The following is a 12,067-nucleotide window of genomic DNA, read 5'->3' as shown; positions in this document are numbered from 1 at the left end:
ATATTACGTTTAACCCGAGCAGCGAAACTCCGCGGTGATCTGAAAATGATGTGCCGGGAGTTGTGCCGTTCTCGGCCGCATCAGTAACCCTCGAGCTCCCGGCTAGCTGTCGAGCTGGTGGGTAGCAGACGCCTCTGAAAACGTCGAAGCACTTTTGCAAATATGGGATATCTTGATAAACCGAGCAGATATTTGATGTTTACACAACTACTTTCTCGCCTGAAAATATGTTAAAAGTTTATTTTGTGACCCAGAAAGATTAGTATGAGTAATTTTAAAACTTAGTAGCGGCCGCCATTGCTGGAAACTGGAGTTTGGCTGGGCCGCGCTATGAATTCTGGGATATGGTAGTAATTTGGACAGCCTTCGGCGCGTCGCTGTGACGTAATCTGTCTACAAATGCGGCCTCAGGAGGATGCAGCCCATGAATTTGGACATGTCCAGAGTATAATCGCAGCCTTTGCGGTTAGAAAATTGCACTTGATCATGTCGCGATATTATCGCAAATGCGATATATCGTTCAGCCCTAATGCTGTCTATGCTAATGGTTGGTTTGTCCCCTCAGCCCCTGTAAGAAGCCCTTGTCACCATCATGTACGGTGCAGATGTCAGACACAAAGGAGTCCCCGATCCCAATCCCACTGCTAGCAGCGGTGCTTGGAGCGGATACTCGAACTGTGATGCTGGCGTACGGCAACCACCTACAGCCAGTAATGGAGAAAGTGGTGAGTCTTCTGAAGGAAACCGAAATACACAATGTTATATAATAAGTAACCTGGACAGTCATGTGTTTTCTTTTTGTGTGTGTTTTTTGTTTGTTTGTTTTAATAGCCAATAGGACAGTTCTTTCCTCTTATACAGGAAAAATTTCAACTAATTTACAGTCTTTATTTAATCTGGGAAATTTAATGAAGTAAGTAGATGTCCTGGTATATCATCTTGTACAGTATAATTAATAAAAGATACTTTTTTTTTTTTTTTAAATCTACACTGGGTGCCCTTCCTGGCACAGCCCCAAAGAGATTTGTGTCTCCTCTAAGGATCAAGTTGGGGATCTCTCGTTTATTAGGCAAACACGTAAACCACTATACAGAAACTCACATTAACACCACAGTCATGCGTGGCTATCAGTAACCTGATACGAGCTGCATGTTTTAATGAGCACCTTGATCACTTGAACAAGAGTCATGGTAGCATTCTTATTGGACCCCATTAAACTATATTAAAATATTACTTTAAAGACTACATCAGTATGAATACATGTACTAGAATTAACAGATACACACATGTCAGTACCTGCCTAGTGTCTCTACAACAAAGTTTCTTTAACACTAAAAACGGTGCTTGTTTTGAATAGGGCCATTAAGACCAATAACCTCTACAAATACCATTATATGTTGACAGCTCTGTTTCTAATTTGCACTGTGATGCATTTCATTAATTCCAAGTTTGGTCCTTCACTTTCATAAAGTGTATGTGAGGGACATGGGTAGGTCAAGCTTGGTGTCTATACCTTCTAAAGCCGTAGTCTCAAGATTGGCCAAATTCTCATTGGTCAGACAATCACTAGGATTAGTTTCAGAAGAAGAAAACCATGGCATCATTAGCCTTACAGGGTTGGTCAATAATTCTTTGGCAGCGCAAGAACGGAGCACCTGTGGAAACAGATTTGGGCTTTGTCCATCAACAGGAGACTGCTAGGGCTGATTTGGTTCATTTGAACATTTACTACACATTTGTCCAACGACGAGGAGGTTAAATGTCTCACAGAGTAGTGTAGTGAAAGATAAACTTATGCTGAATAGCCCTAAGACTAAATATGTCATTGTGCCCTTAAGATCTGCAAAGGCCACAAAATCCACACTTTACATAACACGATTTTCACCTCTTCATCATTTATCAAATATTTGTGTGTTTACATCCAACTGTTCTCTCTGAGGAAGCTGCATCAGGCTGTGCACTCACCGGGTGAATTTCTTTAGGAGCACAGTAGAGAGCTTTTTGTCGTGATTTTATAGTTGCTTTTCTTATTACCATTTTTAGTTTCTTTTAGAACTACTTTTATCCTTTGCTGTTGGTTGATTCTCTCCAAACAGAATTTCATTGCGTCTTTCTACAAATAGAGAATGTTAATTCTTAAGTAGTGAGCTCAAATTACAAACGCTGTCATCTTCAAAGAGAACATCTGTGTGGCTGCGTTCTCTTAAAAAGGCTGGCCAAACAGCTGGAGTAAACTTTGCAAAAAGGCAGCAAGGCACATCTCGTCCGGCTCTAGGGTCCAATGAAAGTATTAGTTATGGCAACATTAAGCTGGATGATCAGTGTTCTCTCATTTAAAATAAAAAAATGATTTATTGATTAGAATTGTTTATTTTTGTTCATGACATGAAGTCCATAAGTTATTCATTAATATTTCATGTGCTGCTATCACCATTTGATGTAATTATAGGCGGGTGCACACATGTCTCTGGTTATCATTTCATTCTAAAATGTGATGTTCAAATGATTTAATACAATCCAAGTAATTGCCTTTTATCTTTGTTTATAAGTCCTTTAGGCTGATAAGGCTGCCGGTAGCATGTACCTCATACACTGGCACATTTTGTTAATTAAGAGATAACATATAAATGACAGACCACTGATTTAACAGATTACTGCATATCTCACGTCTGAAAAAAGGACTTGGAGGTGATGAGCGCCTGACAGTGTACAGCTGATAAATAATAATGTTGTTTTTGTCCGTAATATTCATCAGGTTTGCTCACACTTACCTGTCAACCTTCTTTCCTCTCATCTGTGCAGGAGATCAACACAGCAGAGAGACATGTGTGTTTGACCCGGGATGTTCAGACCACTTTGTCCCTTTCCATGGAAACCACAGTCTCCAAGGTAACAATCAAGTCTTCATTTTCTTCACTATGTCAAGAAGACTGGTCTGGACAGGTTATTTGCCAGTCCATGTGCACTCTAGATAAACTCCCAACAGTTCGAGCCACAGAAGTGGAGGGTGAAAAAAAAAATTATGAAATTGCTTCTTCCAGGTGAAAACTCCAATTGTGAATGCCAAGAGCAAAGTGCTGGTCCCAGGACTTCCTGGTCACAAAGCCCCACTTAAAGGAACCTCACAGGGATCAGAGAAGAGGAAAAAAGACACAGACACCAAAGAGGTAGGTTCAGCCTCCGGATGAGTGCATCTGTCAGTCTCTCTGATTCTGACAGCTTTTTGGCTTCGGCCCCAAAACGACTAAATGAGCATTAATGTCTCCACCACATTGTTGGCTCAGTGATTAGTCACACACCAATCAGTCAAGAGAGGCTGTTAATATGGGCTCAAATTGTGGTCATAAATATTTTGTACTTGTAAATCAGTTTTGTACTTGTGAATCAGGATTTGTATGTGTAAAAAGAATTTGTGTGCATAAAAAAGATTTGTGTGTGGACTTAGCCAAAACATACGTGTGAAACTCTGCTCTCAAGTTTCAAGTTACAAGTACAAATTTTGACATTGGTCAATGTCATGTCAATCACAAATTTAACTGTCCAATCAGAGAACAGATGGGTTTGGCTGTCGATGGGGCGCTTTTTTGAACTGCAGGTCCTTGAAGGGTAATACAGTTTGAAGCTGGATGATCTCTGTATAAATATCCGATAGCAGCTAGGTCCCCTAACTTTCAGTAGCTGTTGAAAGGATAAAGTTGTGGTATATCAGTGGTTAGAAATACCATTATTACTTTAGGATTAGTTTAACACAAAGTCAGGGCTGACCCGCGACCATTGCTGTGAGTCACAGTGCGCAGCATAAAGGTACTTTCACATCGGACGCAGCATGTGCTGCTAATGCTAACTGCTAACTAAAAGCCAAGGATCCAGAATTTGTTGCGCTGGCTGCTGGGCTCTGTGGGTTTTTGCGGCAGCGCTACCTGTACTACATGCACCTGCTCCTTGTCGTTTCTATCTCTGACTTTATGTCCTCTACAAGAGTTTGTGGGAGTGGTTTTTTTTTTTGTTTTTTTTTTTACCTTCAAATGTTCAATAAAAATAAAAACTCGGACCACCACAGACTGTTTTCCTTCGTGGTGATGAAGGAAAACGCTGGGCTGGGATGTAAAAGGGCATTTATTCCCTCAGGACCTGAAGCTCCATAAAGCACCCCTCCAATAGCCAAACCCATCTGTTCTCTGATTGGATTGTTAAATTTGTGATTGACATGACATTGGCCAATCAGAAGAAAGGAAGAAAAATAGTGTCAAAATTTGTACTTGAAACAACGTTTCACACGTATTTTTTGGCTAAGTCCACACACAAATCTTTTTTTTTACGCACACACAAATTCTTTTTACACATACAAATCCTGATTCACAAGTACAAAATATTTATGACCACAATTTGAGCCCATATGTTAACAGGTGATTTATTATGAGAAGGACATTGTTACAGTGAAAGTGCATACATCCTCATCCAACCCACTCAAAAGCCTGTTTGCATCTGATCATTTATCATTCTGCAGTAGAGGGTTTCTTTGTTTTTTCTTAAAGTTTTGCTTCCTCATTCGACATTGTTCATTCATTTGAAAGGTTCAGAAACTCTCTCAAAGATTAATCACACTAAAATTTATGCATATGTGGTATTTTAAGTGTTATAGATGTTTCTGTTTTTGATGTAGTTTTGGTACTAAACTCTGTTTTGAAGTTTGCAACCCCCCTGGCTAAAAGATAACTCTGCTTCTCTGCAGATGTCAATAGCAGAGCGACTTGGTGAAATTGATCTGTCTACAGTCTCTGAGAAAGGAGCATCTAAAGGGACGGCTTCGTTAACGACAGACAATTTTGCAGTTCTGCTGGTGCAGGGCCTGGAGAGCAATGATGCTAGCATCCTGAACGTAAGTTCTCCTTACAGAGTCTGATGAAAGGCTTAAAACTTTGAGGTTGAAAACAATCTCAGTTGATTCCGGTGATAAAATTCAATATCAATCCCCAAAACATCTTTCAAAAAAATCTTTGAAACCATCTGTGAAAGTGTTGACTTTGATCAACTTCCCACAGTAATGCGAGGTGAAAATAAATGGAGCCAATTCTTCTGGCACGTCTTGGGTTTTACATTAACTTGTTCTGTGCAAACTTCTTTTCCCCCCTTTGCTCCTAAAGAAAGTTTTCCAGACTCGCAAAGAGATGGTAATAAAGAAGACGGTGGCTCGGTTACCCCTCTCTGCAGTTCTACCATTAGTGGAAGAAGTAAGTGTCCCCTTTATGGTCAAAAAGCAACATTTTGTGTTCCTGTGAAGGGATGGGATGGTCAGGATTTTTCAGCTTTCATCAACTTTTTAACATTTATATCAGCACCTGGTAGTACATATTAGGCTCCACAATCAAAATACAAAAACTAGACAAATGTTGCACAACCTGTGTGGCATATTAGAAGTTTTTGGCTCTCAGTTTTTTTTTTTTTTTTAATCTTTGTGCCGTAGCATCTAAGAGCTAAGAGTCTTGAACTTCCCATTCCTACTACAAAGCTACATTAACCTGCATCTATGTTTTGTCCTGTTGTCAGGATTTGTAAGTAAACTCATGTTAACTGGAGTTTTTAATAAACCCCGTATCTCCTCTGCAGCTCACGAAGAGGCTCCAAGGGCACCCGTTTACGTAAGTGAAAGCTTGACGGATCAGCTCGGCATTTAATTAGCTTGAGTTCAGTGTTTGTCCACATCAGACATTAGTCACTGATGCAGTTATTTGTACCGCTGCTTTTTATTCTGCGTGCCTATGGCATATGGCATCATAGTGAGTGCTGCAAGAATGAGGCCAAAACTAAGAAGTGAGCTAACATCTTGGAACTGTGTTGGTCTCATTAAACATTTCATTAGATGATCAACACAAGCTTAAGACATTTTTGCTTTTGTGCTACAATACACAGAATGCACAAGTAATTCCTCCCATGTGAATTTTAAAGTTAAGGTGTAATACATTAAAGGTGTTTGCTATCAAACATCTAAATGAAACTATGGAAAACTGTTGGGAGAGTTATATGGAGGTTGAAGTATTTTGATTATAGCATAACATTGGCATTTTACATTTATGCTTCAAAAATGTTTGTAGATTATCCTGCTGAACAAAATATTCAAGTGAAACCTTAGTATCCCACAGAGCTTGTGGAAGAATTGCTAACTAACTGAAAGGTGAACAAAAATCACTGTCCCTGCCTCACTCCGAGTATGAAGCTGGCCTGCTCCCTTTGCTTGACAGCATATACATTTGTTCTTTCTTACAGGGCAGCCTTAATGGTACGGTGGCTCAAGGCTGTACTTATGCACCACACATCATACCTAGCATCGGTGAGTTCACTCTGCCTGCACTCGCTTTAATTCCTGCACTGTCATTTGTGTAGTGACACACGCCAACAGTGCTTATTGATGCATAAGGCCAGAAAGCAGCCATTCATATTTAATGAATGCATATTGGGATGTAGATTCGTGTTGTCTGACCATCAGTGTGGCTCTGACTAAAAATATCCTCACAAGCAGGAGGTGCTTTGATTGACATTCAGCTTTCCAACCTGCTGTTCATACCACTCTAAACAAGAGGAAAACTAGCTTTTTGTTGACCCTTCTGCTTCCACAAAACAGCTGGAATGTCATTATAATTTTAAATGTAAGCTGAAGCCTGGCTTGCTTCATGTAAATATCACCTGAAAGGAATGGTTAGCAGAGGAGACAAAGCTTTGGCAGAAGCCACTTTGGGTGCTTTCTTGTTGTCTGCTGAAATGTTTTTACCTTCAGCTGATCTATCTGTGTATCCAACAGCTGCCAGACCTTGTTACCCAGCTGGGAGTCCTTTATCACATGATTGAGAGCAGAGTGAAGATGTTCCACAAGCTAACAAAGCTGGATGGGAAGCTTTATCTCCTAATGACACAGGTAAGTGCCAACATATGCAGTGTTGTGCACAGTATCATTAGCTTTAAGTATTTTCAAATGACTGGATTTTGAGTGTTCGAGGGGTGAGTCGTGTGTCAGGGACGACTTGGATGGCTTCCCTCACGAAGCTGCTGTGTTTAGCGGCACCCTTAAAATGCAGAATGTCCTCCCCGCTCACTCTTGTTTGACGTTTAACTGTGAAATACATCAAATCCAGGATCCGGTGTGAGATAGAGGCATGGTTTGTATTTGAGGACAAGTAAAGGATGAATATAGTGAATTGTGTCAAAACAATAAAAGCCTAATGCTTTTCTGTTTAGATTTATTTAGAGAGGAAAGTTTGAATGGAGTGTTTTTTTTTTTTTCCCCCTTTCCTGCAGTTATGCTCCTGTAGGCAATGTCAGTTTTACATTATGTTCTTCCAGTAATGTGTACATAATGAAGATCCATTTTACTAGTAAATATTACAGCTTACTCCTTGAGGGAAAGACTTCTTTAAATAGGCTGTGTATAAATAACAAATGTGCCGATGTATGCAGAATGATTGTGTTATGTTTCAACCTATTATTGAGTAGCTGCACAACATTTGTGTGTAGATTTGTAAAGAAGCTTTAAACATTGGAAACATGTAACTGTAGTAACAAAAATGACATGATAAAATGGAGACTAGGCTGTCCAAAACAAAGGGTCTTTCCTTATACATACATTAGAAATGCGACGCATCATTCAAATCAGTGTTTGAGGACGACAGTCTGACTTCACAGGAGCTTTCTTTATCACACAAAGAACGCATGTCATTGTCTTCTCCCCACTTCTGCTCGTACACACCTGGGAGCTGTGAGGCTGTGAAGACGCAGGCAGAAAAGTTTGAATGTTGTTTCTAAACATTTGGTGACTGCTTTGAGAGCTCCAGGTGATCGGTTTTGTAAAACTGAACTCGGCTTTGTATTGTTCAGCGTTTGATCGTGAAAGATGCTCTATTTATCCCTCAGGAGAAATTATTTTGCCACAGCAGCCTTAAATGCAAACCAAAAATCCCGGAACTTAAATTACCCAAACAAGATAAGAAAGCAGACAGATTAGACTGTGTAACTACACTGTAACAAACAGATGTCACACTATGCATGTACAATTTTATGTAGATATGAAAAAATTGCATCCTTTAAGGCTATTTTTCACAGTCTAGTAAATAATCAGCCAACTGTAAGGTAGTATAAGAATAGGTTGCATATAGTTGAGATAAATATATCCATAGCAGTGTGACATTTCTCTCAGACACAGCCAATCAAGCAGTCTGATCTTGGATACACCAGAACAGTTTATGCTATTTGTATCCATAATAGCTCCTGAAAGTATATAATGAGCACTCTGGCAGTGTACACTTTCAGTAATAAGATGACGTTTGCTCATTATGGCAGTTTCTTTATGAGCTGAAATGGAAGGGTATAAATCCCAATGTGGCAAAAACATGTGCACACACTGATTTGAGTTTAGTTTGTAGGTTTCTGGTGCTGGGTGTGTTTGGTTCTTTTAGTTTTGTTTCTTTAGTAAAACCAATAAACCCCCCCCCCCCTCCCCCTTTTTTTTTTGTCTAGTTGTAATTACAAACTGCACACATAGTAATGCTGTATAAGTATGTGATATTGAAAACTGTTTAAGTGAAAAAACATTTTTCTTGCAGATAGAACAAGAAAACATGTTTCAACCATGTATTTTTAGTCATGTTTTTAATGTTGAGTTGAAAAAAAAAGTCTTGTGCTGTATCTAAAACTGTTTTCCCTTTCACCACCAGATGGCGACAAGTGACAGCAGCAACGTGGTTTCAGATGTTGACCACACAGCTAAGCTGGTCTATGAAGACGGTAAGTGTTTGTTCTTCTGTTTAGTTTCACTAACCTCCCCAATCCCACCTTTCTCCTCTCAAACTTACCTCTCTTGTGGCATCAGTTCCTTCAGATTTCATGCAGATCATTGTTACCTGTGAATAATGCAGTCCATCGAGCAGAGGGTGTGGTAGCTAGCTGTATTAAAATAATCATTGTTTTTTCAGCCTGTACTCTATCTCTTGTACATTTTCAATGGGTGATTGACTGGATTGACTTCTTGAAGGTGATGGAGTGCAACAGGTCACATCGATGCCCTGCTTGAGTCTCCGCACTGCTACACTATTGTCTTCTCATTATTTTGACTGGCATTCATTATCTTGTCATTTCACCTCAACTCATCTGGGACTCTGGCTGAAGACTGCGCTGAATCGGTTAAGATTTATGAAAACAGCGTTGGCCATCATGCAGCCACTCTTGGCAATGCATTGCACGGAAACATGACTCCTGTTGCCTGGCAACCTGACCGGCAGCGTTCAGATCCTCCCCTTTGAGGGAACAACAAGGCCCCGCTCTGTTCGCTCTCATTTCTCATTACCGTACTGTATAAAACGCTTTAGGTGTCGCGGATAAATACAACAAAATAAAACTAGTACTGGTGCATAAAAAAATAAGATTTATTCATAACACACGTGAAAAGACCCAGGAAAACAGAGTTAACGATAAAAAACGATAACAAAGTAACGCTAAAAACCAATAAAAACCCTGAAAACCATACATTTCACACCCGAGCCTCAACTCTCGCGGCCCGGTACCAAACGGCCCAGGGGTTGGAGACCGTTGGCTAAGAGCATCTTACAAGGATGATCGTGCACTTCAATTTGTGTCCACTTTTCTTTACATGGTTTGTAAAATGGAGCTTTCTTTAATGTCAGCTGGCGTCATTACCGAAGAACTGACCAGCTTCTCTCACTACTTGGCCTTTTAGACTGTACATAAAAGATGGATGAAGCTAAGAAAAATGCTGCAGTACTGAATTGCCTTAACCCTTTGTTCTGGGCAGCTGGGGACAATGGCTCTTGAACTTTATCTTACTTAATCTGACCTCAGTGATATCTTTTCTGACCAGTTTATGGTCTGAGTTGTTCATTTCAGTTCATGAAACGGAATGTTTATCTTTTAAAATATGGTAATTGAGTCAAATAGGAGGATAAAGTCGGGTATGCTGCCCATTTGAGAACCCTTTGATGGACGGCTAAACAAAGGTATTTGAAACCATTAATCAAATTCTTCAATAATGCAGACTTTGCTGTGTAACTGTGCAGCATCTCATCTCATCGCATTGTGAATTGCAGGAGAGTGTCAGATGCTGTCTTGCGCTGTTGAACACTTACATACTGTAAAAGCATTTAATGGCTTATTTTATAAAATCCTGAATATAACTTGATGTAACCATGTTGACATTGTGCTGTTGTAATTTTTACTTACCGAGGCTTTAAAAAGCATCGATTTTTGTTTTTTAAAATGAGGCAGCAACCCTCTTTATGATGTCGCCCTCGCAGTGTCCCATATATTCACGGTGATTACTCCTGCCTGGTTTTACTGTTGGACAGCATGTAAGCATATTTACAGTTATGACATATAGCAGCAGAGTGTTTAGCGAGGTCTGTAACCAAGCCTGGCTGGTCAGTGTGCAGGCAGCAGACAGTGGCTGGCTGATATAATGGGACAGATAGAACCATCAAATCATAATGACCTCCAACACTCCTGCATCATAAAGTTCATATTGTTGTCACAACTAAATGGCCCTGCTGTAGTGTTGAAATGCAAATACCTTCCTTCACTCTGTATGAAATGTAAAGAACTGAAGCATGAAACACTTCCTTCCTTCTTTCCTTCCTTTCTTTCTTTATTACCTTTGTGGAAGGTTTGTGTTTGTGTGGAATAAAAACTTGTTTGGCTTTGTCAGCTGAATGATTTGTTTTCCTTTGCCTGCGCTTTTCAGAGTCATCTGATGAAGATGAGGCATCTGGTGATGAAGGTCTTCCCGATGAAGACTCTGATGTAAGTTAGACTAGAAATTTACATTCTTAATGAACTGTTTTTCCAGCTCTTCCTCGTGCTATTTTTGCACATTAAGGCAGTGTAAATTTGATGAGACACAGCAAACAAATATCAGCCAGTGCCATCTATGACTTTGTAGAAGCTTTGCAGATATTAGGCAACACTGGTGCTGGGAAGGAAAACAAGTAGATTAGTACCCCTCATGCTGTCAGGCTGTCCATTTCTGAGTTAAGCTGAAGTCTTATATTTGTGTCCTCAGCACTGGGAGGAGGATGAGGCGATGACAGAAGACAACCAGGAGGAATCGGAAGACGAGGATCCCGGCAGCAGAACAGAATCCAAAGCAAACGGCGAGGAGGATATGGAGCATGAAAACGAGAGTGAAGAAGAATGAGAACACAAACACCAATCAAACATAAAACGGACCTGAAAGAGTTACATATACTTTCATTTTATTTTCATGCATTTGATTTTATTATTGGAATAGAATGCAGTTTTGCAGAATCAAGGGACACATTGAAACGAGGCCAGATGGCCCCCCTGCCTCGCTGCAGCTCGATTCAGCCGTGGGTTTGGAATTGTCGAGCTTGTCTCTAAAAACTGAAAGTTCCTCGACTGATTTCGTCCATCTGCACTCCGACTTTACACCCCGATGTGTTTGCATTGACTGCCAGGCTAATTTGGTTGTGTTTAGTTGACCTACGTTCTTGAACCTGCATTCCAAATTTGATGTCATAATGTTAAAATGGTATAAGTATGCATGTTCAACTTTTCATTTACAGCACTGTGCGATCGGTTTATTTTAACTCAACTCTGTAGGCTATTTGAAACACCTGCAGAAATGCAAACACGGAGCAGGAGTGGAGTTTGGATGTAGCTCCCCCCATCCCGGGGTCTGTGTTTGTGCAGCATACCAGAGGTGGCATTGCCAGGCAGGACCATACATCATGTCCCCCGCAATGTAAATCTGTATGTACAGTGAAGTGTTTGTATGAGCTCTTCCCTCTACAGCCACCCCCAGAAAACCTTGGGATTAAATGAACTCCTGTAAAGTCTCCTAAATGCTGTTTATTTTTTCTTTTTTGTTTTTTTACCGCCTTCAGATTTGTTTCAGATTTGCAGCCTTCTCGTTTTTAAATGTGTTCTTTTTGTGTTTAATATCAGGACATGTCTTTATGTCCACTGCCTACCACCCATAGTGACAGGGGCAACAGAGGACAAGAAATTGTGAACTTTGCTCGAGTGGGTGAATAAATGGGTTTTCAAAGTG

General features: G+C 40.2%; 2 protein-coding genes across 3 annotated transcripts in view; one reads left to right on the top strand and one right to left on the bottom strand.

Moving 5' to 3' along the window:
* Window positions 1–2,835, bottom strand: part of trmt61b (tRNA methyltransferase 61B) — a 17,367-nt gene extending 14,532 nt beyond the window's left edge. For both annotated transcript variants that reach the window (XM_085442461.1, XM_085442462.1), the window contains exon 1: window positions 2,772–2,835. The gene's annotated coding sequence lies outside the window, so the exon portion shown is untranslated. The remainder of the gene's footprint in view (window positions 1–2,771) is intronic.
* The window catches only part of wdr43 (WD repeat domain 43), a 20,495-nt gene extending 8,428 nt beyond the window's left edge, over window positions 1–12,067 (top strand). Inside the window, exons 8-18 of the mRNA XM_085442456.1 lie at window positions 566–725; window positions 2,803–2,889; window positions 3,042–3,167; window positions 4,733–4,879; window positions 5,145–5,231; window positions 5,608–5,639; window positions 6,265–6,328; window positions 6,797–6,910; window positions 8,703–8,772; window positions 10,739–10,797; window positions 11,057–12,067. Coding sequence (XP_085298582.1) covers window positions 566–725; window positions 2,803–2,889; window positions 3,042–3,167; window positions 4,733–4,879; window positions 5,145–5,231; window positions 5,608–5,639; window positions 6,265–6,328; window positions 6,797–6,910; window positions 8,703–8,772; window positions 10,739–10,797; window positions 11,057–11,191 — 1,081 coding nt within the window. The 3' untranslated portion in view covers window positions 11,192–12,067. The remainder of the gene's footprint in view (window positions 1–565; window positions 726–2,802; window positions 2,890–3,041; window positions 3,168–4,732; window positions 4,880–5,144; window positions 5,232–5,607; window positions 5,640–6,264; window positions 6,329–6,796; window positions 6,911–8,702; window positions 8,773–10,738; window positions 10,798–11,056) is intronic.

The sequence above is a fragment of the Copadichromis virginalis genome, linkage group LG19 (genome assembly GCF_057382275.1).
Source record: "Copadichromis virginalis isolate Kocher_CV1m ecotype Utaka linkage group LG19, C_Virginalis_male_GT1.1, whole genome shotgun sequence".
NCBI lineage: Eukaryota > Metazoa > Chordata > Actinopteri > Cichliformes > Cichlidae > Copadichromis > Copadichromis virginalis.
Note: the sequence above shows the minus strand (reverse complement) of the source record. Positions and strands in the feature narration are given on the sequence as shown.